Consider the following 23,740-nt stretch of genomic DNA (forward strand, 5'->3'; position numbering starts at 1 on the left):
TCCTGCATCCTGAGCCCTCAAGTAATTGCTCTGTGAAGTTAACAATGTCAGAATTCTGATTTGCATCTTAGTCTAAGATACTGTTGGCAGACTAGCTTGTGCTTTTTTGTTCTCTCAGAGAACACTGAACATGAGAGTTTATTTTCCAAGGCCTGTAAAAAAAATTTTCTCACAGATTCCCCCCCACCCCCCACCCCACCCCGGTGGCTAAAAATTCAGATAAACAAGAGACATATTTCCTAAAACAAGATGTATTGCAGATGCTTTCTTACAGTTTTGAGATACGGCCTTCTGAGGCTCCATACTCAATCCAGTGGATTCCAAACAAACCTAAAATGGTTAAGTTCAAGAGGAAATAGATGTTGGGTGTTAGAGTCTGTTCTAAGATGATCAAATTGGAGAAAAGTTATTAAAACTGTATGACTGGATCTGGTCTTAGACTTTTAAATAAGTTTAAGACAATAGGATTGCTGCAGGTGGCAAGGAAACAACTTCCGGTAAGTTCTGTGTCATTAATCTTGGATGGATTTCAGCAAGAGGCAAACTTAAAGACCCATGGGGTTCATCTCCTTCTCTTGTGGAGGCTGAATGGGCGGGAGGATAAGACCACCTTTCTTACGCAAGAGAGCAATCTCTTCCTTTAAGGCCAAAATCCTTTCTGCCTGGAGTTGGATCAGTTCAGCGACCTTCTCTTTTGCCACAATATCTGCTTTCCGAGGGCCCTGGAAGGCATTGCCCTGTTGAAAGAAAACACCTCCCTGCTTTCAGCATCACTCGGAATGTGAAAGATTCCCCATTCTTCCTTTAGGGGTGCCTATCTTACAGTCAACTTAAACACCCCTTACTCCTTATTTTAAGGGGCCTTCAATTCTTCCATTGAAATCCTACCATTAGAAATGTTGCCCTTCTGGCCTAATGAGTAGCTCTTAAAATGAAAATCCCATCAAGCTAGCTATCCATCATTCCTACTGTAGAGGGCGCAGCACTGGAACCATAAAGGACAAGGTACTGCCTTTTTCTATGCAGCCCATATTTTGTTTTCCAAAAAGGAAATCTCTTTATTTCCTCATCCAGTCCCTCCCTTTGTCCAGCCAACTTCTGCTCATGCTTCAGACATCACGTTTAGGCATCCTTTGTCCTGTGGACTAGATTAGGATTTCCTGTTCTATGGTCTTTCAGAACATCCATCACATTATCACTGTGATTATGAGATTGAACCATTTAAGTTTATATCTGAGACTCGTTTTTAGGTTGAAAAAATAGGCAGTTTCATATATAGTTCAACCTAAATGCCTGTTTGAGGTCTTTCTTGAAAGATCTTGTGCCTTTAAGAGATAGGTGGCTCTTACCACTCTACCCAGCACCTTCCTGAAGCATGTTACCATAAGTATAGGCTCAAAAAGCTTTGAACGCACATTTAAGAGAAGAATATAACAATGTAGTATCTGCTCTGCTTAGAGCTGAGGCAGCCATCATGTGACTTTGAAAGAAACACCAAAGAATCACTGAGAGAATCAGAGAGATACTAGCCCTGGCATTACAGACCCACTAAACCCCAAACCATCAGTCATTACCTCCAGACTTCTTGTTAAACAAATAAGGGTCATTTTCCTCAAGTTACTCTCCAAAGGTTTTTTAACTACTTGTAGCTAAACCCATGCATCAGCTCATAGCATCGCTCCAGCTAGTCACTTTGAAGTCACCTTAACTTTCCCTTAACTTAGACCATTTCTAGGACGCTTAAAGAAAACAAAGAAAAGGGAAACAATGGGCATTTTTGCAAATACCATTGTAAGAATATGACATATTTTAAAATGTCATATATGTGTTAGGTTCCTAGAGGTCACCTCACCTAGGTGAACCTTAAACCAGGTGAACCTGTATGAAATAAGAGTTATCCACCATATACTATGCATTATGTCAGGCTCAATAAATATTATATAAGAAAAATTTAAAAGCCATAAAAAGTAACTAGTGTTTTAATAAGGTAACATGAGATCCTACAATTACGGATACCCACTTTAAATCAAATGAAATAAATATTAGGAATGGGTCTTTGACACCAGATTTAGGGATTATGTTGGTGTCATTTGTACCTAAATAACCTTACTTCTCCAGGGCTAAGGCAAACTCCGTAGATTAGTACATATGTAAATTCGTGGTACCAAAAAGGCATACAATAAAGTTAGCCCCTCAGGCTCATTTATAAAGTAGGTACTGGCAACTTCATGTCCTCAGGGACCCAGGTGGACTGGAAGAGGTCCAGGATCAAGATTTGTTTAAATACTAGCACTTGTTATTCTTGTGAATAGCTAACTTTACAGAGCTTCCCCAACTCTGACAAACGGTCTGAAGAAAAGAAACATACCTGCTGGTTCTGTAATGTATTCAGTCGAGAATCAAGTTTCTTCTTTTCAATGCATAAATCATTCATCTGATGAAGCTTTTTGGTGTGTTCCTTTGTCTTCATCATCAACTCCCATCGCACTTGAGCAATCTTTTCCTGCCAAGGCAGGAAGATGCAAAATGAGTTGAGTAAGAGAAGAAACAGAAAAATACATGTCCAGATTTGATCAAACCATTCAGCAAATATGCATATGGAAAAATAGAAATCAATATGAAAATGCAACCAGAGCCAACTGCATTGGCTCTGGCTCAATTAGAGAAAAGAAGAATGTAGGTATGCTCGAGGATACAAGGAGGTAAAAATAAGATAGGCATAGAAGTGCTTCATTGTTGAAGAATGAAATCAGTATGCATAGCGAATGTTGCTATTCATTACTTTAAAGGAAGAATATTAATTTAAGCAGCAAACTTTCATATATTGTTCTTTCCCCAGTCTTGGCCCAGGATTCTCAAGTAGCCAGCTTGAACAGCCATATACCTCCTAGTGGGTTGTCTTTGTTCTCTTACTGCTCCAAAAAAAAAAAAATTTATACTGTACATATTATCTCCAGCATGCCCCTGAAAATCTTGGATAAGCAAACATGAGACAAGATAACACTACGAACCTCCTTCCCACCCCATCCACTGATGAGGTCAGACAAAAACTGGAGGTGTCACAATGACTTGGGAGCTTATAAAACCTTTATAAAAGCTCCTATCTTTGAATCTGGCTCTAACTGGGGCACCGTCTCATCTTATAGCTCAGGGAACAATGTAGGCATTAACATCTTCTAGGACCCTACCAGCTAAAGAGTCCATACCTGGTTATAGAATCTATTGCTTAGAGAGATTTTCTAATTTCCAGATACAAACAGCATGCAAAAGCTATAGGGAATACTACAGTTGGGATCTCAGGGCATAGTGAGTGATTCCATCTCTAACACTGTCAGAGCATTTATTTGTATATTAATGTAGATCTCAAAGTGGAATCTTTGTCATTATCCATGCCATTGTGTCATATTTCCATGTACCCAGGACCCCAAAACCTAGTGCTGGTGCTTTCACCCCAAGACAGGCAAGTCCCTTCAACTAAGTGAATGATAAGAATGCTGAGACAGGCTTAAGATCATGGGGGAACCCAGCAGGGCTCACAGACTCGTCTCCGGCTGCACCGATGCTTCACAGGAACCACTGACAGCATTTCTTGCCTCAGCCCATGTTCAGCCAAGGTGCATCACCTGTGCTCTCAGCCATACCTCCCACATCTTCATTTCCTTTGCATTCAGTAGCTCCTTTCGAATCTTTCTGATCTTTAGCTCTTCAAGTGTAGTATTCACGGAAAGTGTCTGAAGGGCTTCTAGGTCGATCACACGGCCAAACTTGCTGATCATTAGTTGGCGGACCGTTTCTTCCATTTCTAAAAGAAGAAATCACTGTCTTAGGTCGTTCAGTGGCTCCCATTGATATTAAATGAACAATACGAGTAGCAACAACATTCCAAAGAACAGCTTTTGCAAGAGGATGGTAAAGATTTTATGTTACCAGTTGATTTTTCCTCTGACTCTTCACCTGCTCCTTTCCTCACTTAAAATGCCCATTCCTGTGTCATCGTTTCATCTACTTGAAAATCCTATGTAAAGCAGACTCCGCTTTCCCGATAGCTTCCATGCTCTGCTGGTGCCCCTCCTCAGACTGTTAACAGGTCCCAATTGAGCTAGGAACTCTTCAGATTTTTTTTTTATTACTGATCTCTATAACATCTAGTGTTAAGAACAAAGCAGGCACCTAGAGGAAATTTCTATCGTACTCCAAGTGAAAATTAAAGTCTGATTCTCAAACATTCCAGGCTCACTCTCATCTCAGTTCCCACTGACTGGAATGTTCTTCCCCAAACAGCCATATGGATCGCTCTTGCCAGCACATTTTCTGAAAGCAAGTTGTAAGATGGGTATAAGGCTCATACCAATACACTCAGTTCTGAGGGGTAACCAAGAGCAGGTCCTTGCCCTCTAACCAGGAAAGAACACACCTTACCAGGTATGGCACATTTCCAGGGAGCAGTTCCTTGCTCCTACGGACCCAATCATTCTCCTTTCCAGTCCCTTGTTAATTTTTTTTTTTCTTAGCAACGCTCTCCATCTAATATGCAATATATCTTACTTTTGTTTACTGTCTTTCCTCAACATGAAAACACAGTAACATCTGGGGGAAATTCCATTTGTGGGGTCTGAGGTCCCCAAGAAAATGTAACCTTGCAACAAGACTTTCTCAGTCTCCAGACTGTCCCCCAAGTGAAGTCTGAGGCCCTAAAGTATAAGATGATACAATTATGCAATGGTGTGGAAGTTTGTATTCTGACGTCATTGTTGCAGTTGAAAATAATAGTATAAAAAAAAAAATAAAATTAAATTAAAAAAAAAAAAAAGAAAATAATAGTATAACTGGTATGGCTGCTATTGTGCATGATCCAAGGAGGGGCTATTCACTTGTATTCTATGTGAGCGCAGTCCCCATGGACTTATCTAATGTGGAGACCATGATAATCAGTGACGCAAAAACAAAATGATGGTTAAGATTATTTGCAAATGTGTGCTAGTCTGTGGCTGCCTGCTTGGCCTCTCAGTAAGAACCTTAACTCCCTCCAGCTAGTGTCCTCTCCATCACAACTTCATGTACTATGACATGGACTCTGGTCCTTGCCATTCCCCCTGTGGAGTCAGCCTAACACCCTTCTCCTGACTTGATTATGCCAACTAGTGTTCACTGGGCACATAAAGCCTTCTGGAATGTTTGCCATGTGCCTTCTCCATGGCTGAGAGCTGTGTTCTCCTTGGAATGAAGTGAACATACCCCTTTCCCACCACCATGTTCTCGACTCTCCTCTTCTTGCTCACTAGGTCTTTGGAGGGAGAGAGGCAATAACAAGCGAACTGTGGTGTTTCTCATTACTGCTAAGCCTTTGTTCTTTGGCTAACAGAAAAGGAAGTCATTCTTAGATCACCTTCGGAGATCCATCTTTAACGAGACTCACAACTTGCTTTCCAGAAAATGGGGCGGCAGGGGAGGGGGAGAAAGGACTGAAAGTTGCTGAATAAAACTTATACCATGTGGAACTAGTATTCCCTTTTATTTCTATTAACACTCTGAAAATTTGAATACTTCATCTTCACACATTTTCCCAAACTAAGAGTTTACCCAAACTGAAACAAACTTCTTCCCTTGTGTTCATACTGGTCTATTCCTTGTTTTGATGAATAATACTTTTTTTTTTAGTACTTTCAAATATAAACAACATTCATGGCCTACAGAAGCCAGAGGAATGTGAAGTACATGAGAAACACTGGAACCTCAAGGCTTACACCTGAGAAAACTCTGTGTCTCAAATAAGTGTTACTTAAACATGCAGTCCTAATGTGTATTTTCTTTTTAATTTTATAACCCAGCCACCCATGAAGCCAGAACATCAACACAAACTGGAAACTGGCCTCTACATTCCAAGCAACTTGGATTGGTTAACTAGTTGACCACAATAGGCTTCCCATTTTTTTTTCTTTTTCAAATTAAATTATACATATTTTTTATTCAATTGTGGTAAAATATACAACATAAAATGTATCATTTTAAGCATTTTTATTGTACAGTTGTGTGATATTAAAGTAGATGCTAAGGTGTTGGCAATATTGTTGTTTTTAAAGTTGGAAACTTCACAACTTACGTTTGTGTTCCATATGTCAAATATTCAAAATATATTTTAAAGGCTAGTAATCTTTATACTGTGCATCATATAATATCCACAACTCCAGATAGATTAAAAATGCAAACATGAAAAACACTACTAATAGAGGAAACTGTGGACAAAATATCTTTATGATCTCAAAACAGAAAAGGATTTCTTAAACAAGACATACACACAGATACAATGCACAAATCATAAATAAAATTAACTATATTAAGATTTTCAATGTCTACATCCCCAAAAGACACACTTAACAAAATAAAAGGCAAGTCACAAACTAGAAGAAACTTGAAGTGCCGTAAAAGAATATAGAAATAATTTTCTAAAATTAATAAGAAATAGAAGTAAAACATTGGTTAGGTATGTAATAGGCAAGTTACAGAAAAGGAAACACAAATAAATGGCAGATAAATGTATGTGAAGATGTTCAATCCCACCAGAATCCAGGAAATATGAATAAAAACCACAGTGAAATACAATTTAACATCCACCAGCCTGGCAAAAATATTAAAGTCTGACACCATCAAATATTCCTAGAATAGGGAGCCTAGACAATTCTCACTGCCAGGGAAGTGGCAGGGGAGGGGGGTGTGGAGACAAAATGGTACGACCACTTCAGAGAGCAGCCTGGCAATACACGGGAGCACCAGAAGTGCATACATCCTTCTCCAACCCAGACACCCCAGTCCTGGGGATTCACCTTCTCACGTGCACAGGGAGATGTGTACAAGGAGGCTTACTAGAATTCTGTTACTGTGAAAAATTAGAAACACCCTTAATAACCATCAAGAGAAGACTGAAGAAACAAACTGTTTCAGAGTTCTATAATGGACTATTGTAGTAGTAAATAAATTATAGCAATATGGATACCTCTCAAAAATTGGTTTCATAAAGTGAACTGCAAAATAATATAATATTACAGTTACAAACATGCAAAGTAGTTCCGTACGTTGTGTGTGGATACATACATATATGCATGTGTGCTCACCTGCCAGGTGACCCTGGGCAAGGGCTAGCAGGACAGTACCAAGAAGAGAAGGGGCGTCAGATGTATCTACAATGTTTTGGGGTTTTTTTAAGCGTGGTGTCTAGTGCATAGGTTATGACGTTACTCTATATTTCATCCTGCATAAAACCTTTTAAACTTAAGATAACTAGTTTCTGTGATAAGAAATTTATTCTTTTAAAAGAAGAGGGTGACCATTCAGTGGTATCAGCAGAGCTGGTAGGCTAGGAAGAGGACAAGGAGATTCCTTGCTCTCAGTGGGTTCTGATTCTGTGATTACTTACCGCTTTCAAAGTCACTTAATGGTTCCCTCCCTTATTAATAGATAGTACGAGATGGCCCGTGCGCTTAGTTACTCACTGCTTATAGTTTTTGCCATCTCTCTCTTTTCTCGGATAAGCTGTTTACGCCTCTCCCGGCATTCTTTGTTGAGTTTTTGCTGCTTGGCATTTTCCTCATGGAGCTGTGTGATTCGTTCTTGCAGCCGGCTCAAGGATTGGTTAGAAAAGACCAGGGTTCCAGAAAGATCACTAGGTATTTCTCCAAATACCACATGCTCTATCTATCAAAACAAAACAAAACAAAACAAAACAACAGAACCAAGATCAAACTAAATGTAAGATCATGGGAAGCACTTCTTTTTCTGTCCCTTATTTAGGTGATTGCCTTTGGATTTCTATCATTTCCCAGCACTGAGTAAAAAGCAGCAGTTGCCTTCAGATAGTAAGCCACATAATGTACCTGTAGAGACAGCAAATCTTACCCCCAGACCATGATATCTGCTGCATACTCATGGAACAAGCATTTCACAGTGGGCGTATTAGGCAAATTGCTACATATGGCTAATCCAGTTTGGATCAGATTACACAAAAAATATATTTGAGGCTGATCTGAGCTTTGTCTTCTAAAATACAGCTTCTTCTCTTTACCTGACAAAATGGGGTATGAAATGCACCTCTGCACTTTAATTAAGCTGTAATTCTAATGAGTGTGGAAGTGAACAAAGAGGGAAGAAAGAGAAAGGATATTTTCCTTTTCTCTTGCCCTCCCTCATAAACAAGCAGAGATTATGATAATTCTTGCATCATTAGTTCATGTCTATTTGAAGATGGTGTGAAAAGGAACATGTGTGTAAGATCCAAGACCTCAACTTCCAAGCCATTCCATTCTTAAGTCATAAGCTCCTTGGGGCACCTGGCTGACTTAGCTGGAAGAGCTCTGTGACTCTTAATCTCAGGGTTTGAGCCTCATGTTGAGTTTGAGCCTCATGTTGGGTGTAGAGATCAGAAAAAAATAAATATAAAAAATTTAATCATAGGCTCCTGATTTCCTCAGACCCGAAATAATTAATTGGACTTTGGAATTGGTAACGGGCCACCAGAAAATATATATATTTGACTATTACTCTTTCATAACAATCTGAGAATGGATAAGAAAAGTTGGAGTGTCATTATTCAGGTAGAAATCTCAGCAAAGGGCTACACTTCTTCCCATCTTTTCTGGAAAAGCCTGGGTGTGGTGCCTCCTTCTGCTCAGATGGTGGGGGCAGCTGGGGGGTGGGGGGTGACATGACATCCTCTCCAGACTCATCACCTGGTGGAGCTTGAGTGGAATCACAATCATCAGTTCATTCAGCCGCTGCTGCTTCTCTCGTTGGTAAGCCTCCAGGGCCTCCTCCGCTGCATTTAGGTTAGTTGCCACAATTTTTACCTGTGGAAATCCCCATGTGATAAATGTGATAAATGAGGACATCTTGGGAGATGAGTGGGACCTGCTCTGTTGGGCTGTGATTAAATGAATGATCCCAGTTTGCAGCCCAGGAATGTGTATTATTTTCTTCCTGCTAAGTCATGATTCATACTACTTTTTCAATCATTCCTGTGTCCCCAGAGTGGTAAATGTTTCATGAATAGGAGTTCAGAAGACATGTTCTATCTCCCTTTCATTTTCTGCATGGAAAGCAGCTCTCAGCATGGAATGTCTTTGTCAAGATGGTGGGAATCTCATTTGGTCATAAATGACCTCAAAAAACAAAAGGAAAAAGTCCTTTAAAGCAGCAAAACTACTAACTACAGTACTTATAAAGCACATTCTTCATCTTAAAAATTTGAAAGTTTTCCAAATCATTTCCTACCTGCAAGAGGAGAAGTAATTTATCAAAAATATTTGTGAATATGAATTAAACTATGTTGCCCTAGGAAAAAGGATTTAAGAGAGGGAAATGAGCAAATAAGGCAGAAATCAAATCCATCAGCATAATTATACCAAAAGTTCAGCTTTATGTTCTCCAACATGGGATGCACATCCCCCAGAGGGTCAATAAAGTGATCTACTAGGGCACAGAGGGAAAAAAGATCAGTTTCTATTTCTATTTATTTTTATCTTATTCTTTTTCATTTCTGTTTTTGTGACTGTTTCCTAATATACAAAATATATTAGTATAATAGTTCATTAATATAATCTATAAATAAATATACATATATTGTGGACTTACATGCTCCACATTTTGTTCTTTACTTATAGAAGTATGTAATAAAAGTTTGGAGATCAATGATTTAGATAAAGAGAGTCCAATCTTCAAAAGAGTCAACAGCCTCCCCCACCACTATGCTTGAAGAGGAAAAACTTTTAACACTTAAATGTTTGTTCTCTGGGGAGAAGGCCTAACTTATGTCTTGCTATGAAACAGCAGTACAGTAGCTGTGAGGGGATAAATAGGTAAGCACACCATCATACTTTTTTGGATAATGCATCATGTTCTTTTCTGAGGTTATCAATACTTTTCTTTTCTTCAACTAAGGCCTCCTCAATGTCCAACCTTTTCTCTCGAAGTTGAAGGGCCATTTCAAAAAGACCCACATCACAATCTGAAAAGACAGTCAAAATTAAAAGAAGCCCCATTGTTATAGAATGTACTAATATTAGAAGAGTGGATTTTGGAGCTTCAAAATTATTAATGACCATTTGTGAGTTCACTAGCACACTTTCACTCCACCTAGGGCTCCACCCACCATTCCAGGTGGAAAAATTAATAGTATAAGTAATCATGATAGTAATTCTGATACGAGCATTGATGTTCTGAGCAGTACCATGAGCCAGGCTTTCTGTTTAGGCCCTTTATGTAACTCATCTCAGTCAAGTCTCCTAGGCTCTTGCAAGGTATAAACTATTTTTCCCACTTTATAGTTGAGGACCCAAAGTCTCAGAGAGGTCACATAGCTGATACATGACACAGCGGGATTCAGGTACAGTATTTCTCTACTAATTTCCACTATATCATGCCACAGTCACATTCATCCACAAAGCAATAGATAAAGTATGTGAAAATAAGAGGACTGCAATGGAATTTAGAAACCTTAGTTCTAGCCCTAGTTCTACCACTAAACTAGTTGTGAGACTATTTTCAGGCCATTTAATCTTGCTGTAAAATAAGAAGTTGCATTATAATCTTTTGAGCTCTATTTCACTTATACATATGATCTTAGAAAGACTCTTGTTTACAACATTAAAACAAGATTAAAACTTTATTTGAAATTAAACCTTAAAATTTGATTTAAAATCCATATAAGGTGGCTACAAAAATAAATTTCACATCAAAATGAAGTTATTTTTTCTGTACTGGACAATTCATCTTTTGAGACTATAAAAATATTGGTCTGGCTGTGTCAGACTGGTTTTACCAATGAAAATAGTGAATATAAATTGCTAAGCATCCCCAAGAACCTGGCACAAAGTACCCTCACAAAAAGGATTTTAAATATGAAAATTTGAATTGGTTTGTCAAAAAGAGAAACTTTGTAAAAAAAATAATACACAGATGCATGCATACACACACTTCAATCTGTTATTTCTGCATAATTTGACTTTGAACCAACTATGAGTTATCTGCAAATTATTTGTCATTCATAAAATGGCTGCCTAATGAAAAGAAAATAAATGATACAGAGAGCCAAAAAAAAGCATTCATTCAACTATACTCCATACAACTTCACATGCTTCCCTTAAATTTTATTATGAGACAACTGAGAGACAAAAAAAAAAAAAAAAAAAAAAAAGGATCTCCTCAGTGTTATCAGTTCATATTCACACTTCACAGAGAACACATGCTTTTTATCCAACTTACTTGTTGGGCAAATAGAATCATCAAAAACTTCATCATCAGATCCAGACTCATCTTCACCACTCTCTAAGCTGGATTCTTCTTCACTTGATTCATCGCTATCTTCATCTTCATCTAAATAGAGAAGAAGGCATTTTAATAAGCAGAGAAGTTCCTGTGTTAATCTAAGTCTCAGATTTTAAAAATGAAGGTTTTTTAAAAAATAAGTTAGTCACTAGGAATATAATAGATAAGGCAGGCAATGAGTCAATATTTTTAGAAGAGTTTAAAATGGTTAAAGGCAATATTACCCAAAGAAATTTACAGATTCAATGCAATCTCTATCAAAATACCAATAACATTTTTCGCAGAACTAGAATGAATAATCCTAAAATTTATATAGAACCAAAAAAAAAAAAAGGCCTTAAATAGCCAAAGCAATCTTAAAAGAACAAAACTGCAGGTATCATAATCCCAGATTTCAAGATATACTACCTAAGCTATAATAATCAAAACAGTTTGGCGTTGGCACAAAAATAGACACATAGATCAAGAGAACAAAATAGCCCAGAAATAACCCCACACTTATATGGTCAATCTATGACAAAGTAGGCAAGAATAAGCAATGGGGAAAACACAGTCTGTTCAATAAATGGTGCTGGGAAAACTGGACAGCTACCTACAAAAGGATGAAACTGGACCACTTTCTTATACCACACATAAAAATGAACTCAAAATGGATAGAGACCTAAATGTGAGATCTAAAACTGTAAAACTCCTAGAAGAAAACATAGGCGTTAATTTCTTTGACATCGGCCATTGAAACATCTTTCTAGATGTGTCTCCTAAGGCAAGGGAAACAAAGCAAAAAGAAACTATTGGAACTACACAAAATAAAAAGCTTTTGCAGAGTGAAGGAAGTCACCAACAAAACAAAAAGTCAACCCAGTGAATGGGAGAAGATATCTGCAAATGATATATTCAATAATAGGTTAACATCCAAAATATATAAGGAATTTACACAACTCCAAAAGAAGAGAATAATCTGATTAAGAAATGGATAGAGAATATGAATAGACATTTCTCCAAAGATGACATCCAGATGGCCAACAGACACATGAAAAGATGCTCAACATCACTCATCATCAGGGAACTGCAAATCAAAACCACAATGAGATATATCACCTTACACTTGTCAGAATGGTTAGAATAAAAAAGACAAGAAATAACAAATGTTGGCAAGGATATGGAGTAAAAGGAACCCTCACACAGTGTTGGTGGGAATGTAAATTGATACCATATTTGTTCTGAAGGCAGACCAAATATGAGGTGGAAAATGGTACGGAGTTTCTCAAAAAATTTAAAATAGAACTACCATATGATCCAGTAATTCCACAACTTGGTATTTACCCGAAGAAAATGAAAAAACTAATTCAAAAAGATATATGCACTCATGTTTATCACAACATTACTTACAATGGCCAAGATACGAAAGGAGCCATTGTGTATGTGTGTATACACACACACACACACACACACACACACACAATGGATTATTACTCAGCTGCAAAAAAGAAATACCATCTTGCTACTTGCAACAATATGGACCTAGAGGGTATAATGCTAAGTAAAATAAATCAGAGAAAGACAAATCCCATATGATTTCACTTACATAGGAAATCTAAAAAAGAAAAAAAAAAACCTAATGAACAACCAAAAAAAAAAGGAGAAACAGAACTATAAACATAGAAAACAAGTGGACAGTTGCCAGAGGGGAGAGGGGCCAAGAGATGGGCCAAATGTGTGAAGGGGAGTAGAAGGCACAAGCTTTCCAGTTATGGAATGAGTAAGTCATGAGATGAAAAGTGCAGAATAGGGAATACAGTCATTAGTATTATAATAGTGTTACATGAGGACAGATGGTGGCTGCACTTGTGGTGAGAGCTCAGTACAACATATGAAGTCATGGAGTCAATATGTTGTATACTTGACACTAATGTATGTAACATTGTGTATCAACTACACTTCAATCAAAAAGGATCTTAAAATAATAAAATTCTATAAAATAAAATAACCAAGTAAAAACAAACAAGCAAATAAATAAATGGTTGAGGACACAGACACCACAAACTCAAATGCCTGAAGAAGGTTGTGCAATTAATTTCAATGCATTGACTCAAAGAGGGTTGAGACCAAGCGGCCAAGCCACTTCTGCTGTGACCCACTTAACACATACTTGGTTTTATAGGGCCACAATTCCTAAATCATAGTGCCTTGAAAAAAAAAGATTTTCATAACTTATCTGAAGTAATGTTATTTATTATATTTATTTAACCAACTTAGTGTGAGTATTTGTGTCCTACTGCAGAAATAAGGAGTTTGATTGAGAGATCTTATATTAAACCCTCCTGGTGATGTTAGTTGACAAAGACTCTATCCTTGTCCAAACTTGAGTCAGGCTCCTGTGAGTCCTCTTTCTGACCTGTAGTGGAACCATGAGCTCAGTCCTTGACCCACTTAGTCCAGTTTTAGCAAGAATCTTGCTGAGTCAGTTTAGTAAAAATCCTGTACCCTTGATATCCAGCCAGATTCCTCCTTAATCCTTACCTTCACTATCTTTTCACTCTGGCTAATCTTTAGCAAAAATTCTGTTAGGTCAGTCTAACAAATTATCCTACCTCTTAGTAATTTTCATTCATTCACTCTCACCCTGCTCCTTGGCTATAAATCTCTACTCATTCTTGTTGTACTCAGAGTTGAGCTGATCTCTCTCCCCTATTATAAAATCCTATTGTAGTGATGCCCCTGAACAAAGTTTGCCTTATTGTTCTTTAACAAGTGCCATGAGTGTTTTCTTTCTTTAACAGTACCATATATAAAATATTCTATAAAATATAAAAAATACTAAAACATATCTGCCCCCCCAAGAGTTTCAGATATAGGATTGTAGACCTCTCCCTCACAACTCTACCCTATTTTCTTTTAAAACATCTTGAAGCCATCTATGAACCATAGATCACCAATTGGCAATTTCTATCTTATGAAACATCAAATTAAGAATAAGATATGGACCTCATATTCTCTAGATTTCTTAAATGTATCTCTTAAAATTACTCTAAGTGGTCTGTACCACCTTATGAAATAAATGACCAAAGTTTAAAATTAGACTTTAAAATTCCTACACAGATTTCTTTTCAGGAAGACAAATTAGATCTACTTTTTCTTATTCCTCCTGCAAAATACAGCTAAAATATGGACATTGTACATAAAACAAACATAAGAATCTGAAAAAGGGAAAGAAGGCAGACCAAATATGAGGAACAATACTATGGTGAGTTTTTTGGGTCTTCCTTTTGCCTCCTATATATATCAGACTTAGAAATGAATAAGTTAGCAACCTGGAAACACCAGTAGGTGCAGAGAAACAAGACCCTGCTCTCTCTAGGCCAAATGGCCAAGAAAGAGGCAGCCTAATGAGACAAGACTTATAGACAATATCCTAACCAAAAACCACAGGGAAAAAAAAAAAACTATGGTCTCACTCCCATCCCCATCAGTAAAGGCCAACCTAGACATCCACCCTTGCAAAGCTGCAGTGAAGCACCCAACATTCTCATCACCCAGGACAGTATCAGAGAAAGCCAAGCAGGGAACCAGGACATTTTGTTCCTGCTGGCTGGTAACCAGCCCTGCTCCCAAATCCCCACCAAGATATCTGTGAAGACCACATGGATAGCCCGGATTTCTACCTTCACCTGGCAATAACTAAGACTCACTTCCTCTTCCCACAAAGGTCACATCAGAAGAACCCTACTGAAAAATGGGAAAAAGAAGAGCCCTAGTGGAGAGTCAGGACTTTCACCATTTCCCAGAGGTACCAACGCCATCCCCACTATGTTGTCAATAGACACTACATGGGGAACTGGAATTCCAGAAAAAGGAGGTCCTCCTTCCGTTGAATCACAGTGAAGGCTGAGTACCTCCACCTGGCAATAAGAAGTAGGTACCCACCCACCACTTTCTCTGGCCAAGCAGTGTTAGAAAAAGCCAAGAAAAAAAACAGAAGATTTAAATAAGATACAGAGTCTTATAAAATGATATTGAAGTTTCCAGGTTTCAACTGGAAGTCACTCATCATATCAAGTACCAGGAAGATCTCCAAATGAATGAGAAAAAAATAATGAATAAATGTCACTATTAAGATGACAGAAATGTTAGAATTATCTGACAAAGTATTTAAAATAGCCACGATACAAATTCTTTAATATCCTATTATGAACATACTTTAAGCAAGCGGAAAATACAAAGAACTAAATGGAAATTTTAGAACTAAAAATACAATAACTAAAATAGAAACTCAGTAGATGGGTTCAATAGCATAACAGAGGGGAACAGAGGAAAGAATCTGTAAACATGAGGACAGAACAAGGTGACAGGCATTGAAGAGGGCACTTGATGAGTTGAGCACTGGGAATTATACTATATGGTGCCAAATCAAACTTCAATTAAAAAAATAAATTATACAGTTTGAAAAACAGAAAGAAAACTGAAAAACAAACATACCCCAAAATTCAGAGTCTCAGGGATCTATGGGACTATAATGAAAGGTCAAACATCCATGACATGAGTCCCAAAAGAAGTAAAGAGGACATTCTTAAAAGCGTTGAAGAAACAATGATTGAAAACCTCTCAAACTTGGCAGAAGCCATTATCCTACAGATTAAAGGAGTGAACTCCCATCAGTATGAACCCAAAGAATCTACTCCAAGACATATCATAGTCAAATGTCTGGTAACTAGAGACAAGAGGTCTGAAAGGCAATGAGAGAAGTGATACTTCACCTATAGGGGATGAACAATTTGAATATCAGAGGATTTCTCATTAGAAACCATGGAGGCCAGAAGGAAGTAACATAATATTTTTTAAATGCTGAAAGAAAAAAAGTCAACCTAGAATCCTATACCTAGTAAAAATATCTTTTTGAAATAGGAAGTTAAGACATTTTCAGATTAAGGGAAAATAAAAAAAAGTTGCCACTAGTATACCTATCCTAAAAAAATGGATAAAGGAAATTCTCTAAACAGAAGGGAAATAATTTTTTTATAAAGGAACTTTGGGACATCATCAAGAAAAAATAAACATGGTAAGCAAAAATATGGGTAAATATAATAATAGGCTTCCTTCCTCCTTTTGAGTGTTTACATTATATTTGGTAGTTGAAGCAAAAAATATAACATTGTCTCATGTGGTTCTAGATATATGTAGGAGAACTGTTCAAGACAATTATATTGTGAATGGAGGAGATAAAAGGATGTAGAGACAGATGAGTATTCTATATTGACTTAAACTGGTAAAATGGTGGTCTGGGATAAATTGAGTATATATAATGTAATTTATAAAGCAGCCACTAAAAAAGTTATACAAAGAGATACACTCAAAAGTCTAGGTAAAATTAAAATGGAATTACAAAAATTTTTCAAGTAACCCATGGGAAGGTGGGAAAATGTAGAAGATCGAAAATAGGAAAAAAAAAAACCTACAACAATTAAATGGCAGACTTAAGCCCTAATAATATTAAATGTAAATGGTTTAAATACACCAATTAAAAGACAGAATAGATTAAAAAAAAAAAAACATTAACCATGTGCTGTCTACCAGAAGTTCACTTCTAATATAATAACATAGTCAAATAGAAAGTAAAAGGAGAGAAAAGATATGTCATGCAAACAATCAGAGCCAAGCAGGACTGGTGATATTAACATCAGATATAGTAGACTTTAGAGCAAAGAAAATTACTTTAGACAGAGAAAGAACTTATATAAAGATAAAAGTGTCCACCTAATCAAGAAGACATAGTAATCCTGAAAGTGTATGCAATGGTCTGCAGTTTGCTTTTTTTTTTTTTTTTTTTTTTTTCTTTTTCTGTACTGTCTTTGTCTGGTTTTAGTTTTAGGAAAATACTGGCTTCACAATATGAATTAGAAAGTCTTCTCTGATTTTCTGGAAAATAATGTGTATGGTAGTAATTCTTTCAATGTTTGGTAGTGTTCTCCAGTGAATCTATTTGGACATGTAGATTTCTTCAAGGGAGTCTTAAAATTACAAACTCAAATGTTTTTAATATACCTATGGAAGTATTCAGATTATCTGTTTCATATTGGGTGACTAGTGATAATTTATATTTTTGTGTGTGAAATTGGTCTATTTCATCTGAGTTGCCAAAATTTTTTTTTGAGTTGCCAAATTTATGTGTGTGGGGATGTTCATTGTGGTTCCCTGTTATCTTTTTAATACCTGCAAAGTCTATAGTAATATCACCTATTGCATTCTTGATATTAGTACCTTTTTTCTTATTTTCCTATTTTTTTTAGACACTTGCTAGAGGTTTGTCATTTTGGTCTTTTTGAGGATTAAACTGGATAAGTTTGAATAACTTTGGTTAAGTGATTTTTTTAAGGTTATTTTCTGCTTTCAGTTTCATTGATTTCTGCCCCTATCTTTACTATTACCTTCTTCTACTCACTTTGGATTTATTCTGAACATATGTTTTTAGGTTTTGAGGTGTGTGAATTATTGACTTGAGACTTTTTCTCTTTTCTAATTTAGTGCTATAATTTCCCTCTTAACACTGCTTTAGCCAGATTCTACAATTTTTGATAAGTTGGGTTTTCATTTTCATTCATGTTACTGCAGTTTTATAATAACTTTTAAGACTCTGGGACCTACAGCTCAGCAAAGAGTTCTTAGACTTTGACACCAAAACAAGATCCAAAACAAAACACCCCCAAAACCTAATAAATTGGACCTCAACAAAAATAAAATCTTTTGCTCTGTGAAAGATCCTGCTGAGGGAATGAAAAGACAAGCTACACGATGGAAGAAAATATTTGCAAAGCACTTGTCAGACACAAGACTAATGCCTAGACTATACAAAGGATGCTTAAATCTCAAGAGGACAAAAGTAAAAATCCTAATCAAACGTGGACAAAAGACATGAAGAGATATTTTACCAAAGAGGACATCCAGTTGGCAAATAAACACAAGAGAAGATGTGCTTCTTACATGAAACTACCCCTAAACTATCTTGGACCAGATACACACACACACATACACACACACAAAAATTAACTCCACAGGGTTAGAGACCTACAGGTTTATATCCTCTCCCCTTCAACCCACAGTACCCTCTGTCTATGTCGTAGGAACAAAAAGTGTCAAATACATCCTTAGTTATTTCTCTATTTCATGCTAATGAGAAAAAATTAGACCATATGTTAAAAAGAATTTCAAACCAGCATCTCCTTCAACCTCTTTTTTCTTCACCCGCTTAATCCTCTTTTTTAGGACCTTCATGAGGAAATTAGCAAATTTATTGTTTTCTCCAATGGCTGCTTGGAAACCAGCATAGAGTGCTTTTTCTTGGTCCTGGAACTTGGCAATTTCATTTTTTTTCTCTTCCATCTCCTTAAGAGTTTCACTTATTTTCCACTAAATGAACAAAAACAGGAATAGGTGGCAAAGTATTTCTGGTAAACCAGGTTCAGAGAACAATGTATATTATACAAGGTAAGGTTACAGTTCACAAACATTTTTTTAACCTTCTTAATGGAAGTTTACATTTCTAATGTTTGCAGAGCCATCCATTTACTCGATTAAAATTTTATAATTCTTTTGTAAAAATCAGTTAAGTTCAGAATCAGATAAGATCAGCTTTTTAATGTTTAGCTTCCTCAAAAAATCTAAATGAAATGAAATTTTTACTGTCAGTTAATATTTTTGTATGTGTGGCCTCAAAAACAAAAGATGTTTTTCATATGAATATATAACAAAAACACACCTCATCTCCTAGTGCAGCAGATATACCTTAAAAATGATGCTACTATTCAGTATGTAATATCTATTTGATGGAATCCTTCTTGTTTCAAGACAAAAGTTGGGTGGTATAATTTATCTCTTTAAATTTAACACATATATAACAAATAAACTTATTTTCCTCTGATACTCAAATATTACCATGAAACTATCACATTTTAGGAACTAGTCAACTTCTTTTCCAAGTATGTTCAGAAGGATAACATATAATCAAAACTCAACTTTATAGGATAGCTAGTGACAATTAAAATGTACTTTGAAATTTGTAAACTAAATAGAAGGCTCACTTTTGAAAAGTTATTCACCCACCTTACAAAACATCAGATCAAATTCACCATAAAACCTAATTCGCTTCTCTCTGATCAAGAATACCAAGAGCCGAGCCAGCAGGAGTAAGAGGGGATTGGAGGTGGGGGGAGGATAAGGGACAAAGGATGAGAGGAGGATCAGAACAACAGGGGAAACTAAGCTGAGAAGATGAAGAAGGAAACAAAGAATCGAGTCCTCTCCATAACTAAAGGACACAGCCGGCCCGGCCAGCTTTCTCCTGCCCTTTCATACCTGCATATCCTGCTCTTCTTTGTCTAATGAATTAACACGCTCTTGAAGTATGTTCTCCTGTTTCTCAAAATTCTTGAGGAGAAGCATTTCTTGAAATAATGTGACATGATGAAGGTCAGATAATTTCATCTGAGTATCTAGTTTCAGTTTTTGATGCCTCAGGAGACGGAGTTCTGCATCAAAAGTGACAATCAGTTCTTTGATCTGTGGTGGAAAAAGATTTGAGTGTATGTTAGAACTTAAGAACAGATTAGTATTTTTAAGATTATCTAACAATACTGATTTGTTTAGGTAAAAGCACTTTCTCATTAAACTGTCATTATGGAGAATGAATTATATGGGCTCACGTGTGTGGATGCGTAGTTCTATAAATCAATTTATCAATATTATGAAATTTACTTACATAAAGTGTTAGGGATTCTGTAACTATAGCCCTGCCAGCTATTTCTTTGCCATGATTAAGCCATCAATCGAGACTGCCCTTCTTGCTCTATGGTACGGTTTAACTCAGAGACTATGAGTTCTTTGTGTGTAGTGTTTCTATCTGCCTCCACTTTACCCCACAGTATCTCTACGTTGCCTTTCATACAGGAAGCAGTAAATATTTCCCTCAACTTCTTATTTTGAAAATTTCAAACATTTCAAATGGTGATTTAATTTATTACAGGGCTGGGATAAAATTGAAGTATCCCAAGCCCTGGGTCTAGACCTCATCCCACTGCCATCCCAATGATTTTAAATATTTGGTTTTGCTCTGATTTTGGCACAGCTTCTTCCTCATCCCATCCCAAAGACAATGAAGAGATCAAAAAAGAGTCCCAAGGACTGGTTCTCCTGAGGAAACTAGTACAGTGGGTAGAAGACAAACCATTCCAAATTTTTCATTAGGCTGTGCTTGATGGGAAGCCTCAACAACCAAAAACCCATAATGAGGGAGGGCCCAGCCTGTGGCTAAGAAAAAGGAAGCGATCTGTGGGTTTGGGACAGTGACACTACTGTTAGAGAATTTGAGAACTGAGAAAAAAATTAAACTTTTACTTATGTATGGTTGTAGACTAAGTGGGGTCCTCTTCAATGTTTGTTCAACAAGTTTGAATTATTTTTAAATTTCTTTTGAGGCAGGACTATATTTTTTCAGTGTAACACCATTCCAAAATTGTACCACATAGATGTTGAAATTTGTAAGGCTCACACTTGTTTTGCTCTCACTCACCTGATAGCCTATAAGCTTTATGAGGATAGAGAGTATGCCTGGCTTGAGTATTACTGCATCCCTGCTACCTAACTAGCACTGTTCTTGCACAAAGAATGAACAATAAATATGTTGATACCATAAATAAATTAGTTACAATTAAATCGATCAAACTTTTTACTAAATATTACACGTCTGGCATTTTCTAGACACTGCCCGGAAATCCAAGGACAATTTTATGTGGTCTTTCTCTCAAGAACTGTGTAACCTAATTTGCAAGACAAAATGAACGCATATGAGCACTAAGTAATGTATAGAGTTGCTGAATCACTATATAGTACATCTGAAACTAATCTAACACTATATGTTAGTCATACTTCAATTAAAAAAAACTTAGCACACATAAAACAGCAAGAAAGATAAGTGGAAAACATGAGGTGCTGCTTATAGGTGCAATTGGAGTTTAGAAAAAAGAGAAGTATGTAATATGGACAGGAGATTTGGAACTGGGCTGAGTTTTGCATGATGACTCACGTTTGAAAGGAAATCATTGCAGGTGGGAGGAAATAGCAAAGGAGAAGGCAAATATAAAATTCAGAATGAGGGTGGGGGTTAGGGGTGGGGAGGAGCAGGAAGAGTGAGAAAGCAAGGCTGACAAAGTAGAGATAACAAGTGAAGAATACATTTTGGAAGCTATAGAGAGTGTCTTTACAGGTGAAGCTGGGCAGACACTGAGGAAGGGGACTCTACAAAGTTGGCAGCTGGGAGCTATCTATCCAGCAAAGGCCCTTTGCCTTCCAGATTCAGAGCACCTCTACAACTGGCCCCAACCTGGTCTGATTTCCTAGAAATAAAAATAGATGCCATTCCAGCTCCAGAACAATTTTGAAGCCAGTCATCACCATGAACATTCCCACTAATGAGGCAAATCACACATTAGAGAAAGGAGGATGTAAAAAAGCAGAGGGTGCCCCATTTTCTCTGGGTTTTTAACATTATGTTCCATCGAACATCTGAAAGATGTTCCATTGCTTCCCCTTTACCAAGACTTCAGTTAGATGCCAATTAATACGGATTTGCTCTTAATTCTTAGCTTTGCCCAAAGCAAAACATTTAAAAGCTCTAAAGTTCTTGGGCAGAGCACAATAATTATCAGAAGGCCAGGGATGGGAAGGAAGCTAAGCCTTCAGTGAGCTGTGGGCCAGTCAGGGCTTGGGAAAGATTATCTTAGAGAAAATTTAAATTAATAAATAAGAAAGTAGATCTAGTTCTTCCCTGCTCTTCTCTCTTTCAGCTTTAAAAAGGCAGTTTCATCCCTTACCCTGTTGGTTAAATACTGTTGCATGTATAAGTGTTTAATCTCGTCCCTTTTCATAATCTCCAGCTCTACATCAATCGGATCTACTTTTTCAAATTCTGATAACTTTGCAGTGTCTGCACTGGATGCTGATGCCTTTGATGATTTAGACAATGAATCTGTTGTCAAATCACCATCCTTTCTAGAAGAGAGTTTAAAGAATCCTCCAGCTGAGCCTGCAGACTCTCCCTGTTCCAGTTGGTGGGACTTTTCATCCTGAATCTGCTGTTGCTTAAAATTTAGGAGAATTTCTTCATCGTACTGAAATCTCTTTTCTGGAACTTCTTCTGGGTATATCTGTGGGACTTCAGGAATAGGAATGTGCTTGGATATGTGAAGAGTTGCCTGGATGGTCTTCAGTTCTTGAACCAGGCACTGTATTTCCTCGATGACAGCCACTTTAAGGTCTCGTAGAGAGATAATACATTTGTTCATGTTCTTTTTCTTTGAATGGGCCTGATAAAAAGAACAGAAGGAAAAAAATGACAGCCCACTCACAAAGAACAGTTTGAAATATGATTTTTGTCCCTTGACTGGTAGGCCTAGCAAAAATCCATGATAAAATTTATCTAATCATTCCTATTTACTACTAAGTCACTCTTTACTCTAGCTTTTAGGCTGTTTCCCATTTAGCCTCTCCAAAAGAAGAAAATAGTCTGGATGTGACCTCTGGTATCCCTCAGCCGCCTTGTAGGGCTCAGTCCTGCTGTTTTCTGACCACCCAGGGAAAATCCTTCCTGAAGGCTTGTACTCAGCCAGAGCCTAGAGAGAGGAAAGTCATTCTTTGGTGAGGAACACACACACATAACTGCCCATCCCTGATGGAAATTCAAATTCCACTGGCTTAGACACATTTAGGGTTGCCCACTTAGGGCCAAACTAAAGTTTAGCCTATTTTTATTCTGCATTTTGGCCACATTATTCCTGTTACTTCTTGTGCAGTCAATGTCACCATCCTCAATTTCAGTATCATGCTCACCGAGAGACCCCAGGATACTTTCTTGGTTCCTTCTTCATGTATTTAAGCCAAACTATGTCCGCTGTCTCAAGCTACAGGAGACATAGTGACCCATTGTTCCATCATTACCAGCTGTTTTCCAAGTCTTTATTTCCAAAATACTCTTACCAAGCCTATAGGTACATGCAAACCTAATCCTATGTATAATTAAGCAATGAAGTGGTCCAAAGGCTATTAAGAATTACTTAGCATAAATATACAGGTTCTTAAAAAAAGGATCAAAAGGTACTTCTCCAAATAGACAGTAATAATATAGTAGTAGGGGACTTTAACATCCCAGTTACATCAATGGATACATCACCCAGACAGAAAATCAATAAGGAAACAGTGGCTTTGAATGACACATTAGACCAGATGGACCTAGCAGATATATATAAAATATTCCATCCAAAAATGGAATACACATTCTTTTCAAATGTACATGGAATATTCTCCGGAATGGATCACATGTTGGGCAACAAAACAAGTCTCAATAAATTTATAAACATGGAAACCATATCATTCATTGTTTTTG

At 37.1% G+C, this 23,740-nt stretch overlaps 1 protein-coding gene across 1 annotated transcript in view; it reads right to left on the reverse strand.

Annotated features, from left to right (window-relative positions):
- Positions 1–233: 233 nt before the first annotated feature.
- The window catches only part of CFAP44 (cilia and flagella associated protein 44), a 126,378-nt gene continuing 102,871 nt past the window's right edge, over positions 234–23,740 (reverse strand). The window contains 10 exon segments of the mRNA XM_038582825.1: positions 234–737; positions 2,369–2,503; positions 3,642–3,802; positions 7,488–7,689; positions 8,721–8,837; positions 9,864–9,994; positions 11,251–11,361; positions 18,519–18,714; positions 19,660–19,863; positions 22,173–22,664. Of these exon segments, the coding sequence (XP_038438753.1) occupies positions 546–737; positions 2,369–2,503; positions 3,642–3,802; positions 7,488–7,689; positions 8,721–8,837; positions 9,864–9,994; positions 11,251–11,361; positions 18,519–18,714; positions 19,660–19,863; positions 22,173–22,664 (1,941 nt within the window). The 3' untranslated portion in view covers positions 234–545.

Source organism: Canis lupus, chromosome 33 (assembly GCF_011100685.1).
Source record: "Canis lupus familiaris isolate Mischka breed German Shepherd chromosome 33, alternate assembly UU_Cfam_GSD_1.0, whole genome shotgun sequence".
Taxonomy (NCBI): Eukaryota; Metazoa; Chordata; class Mammalia; order Carnivora; family Canidae; genus Canis; species Canis lupus.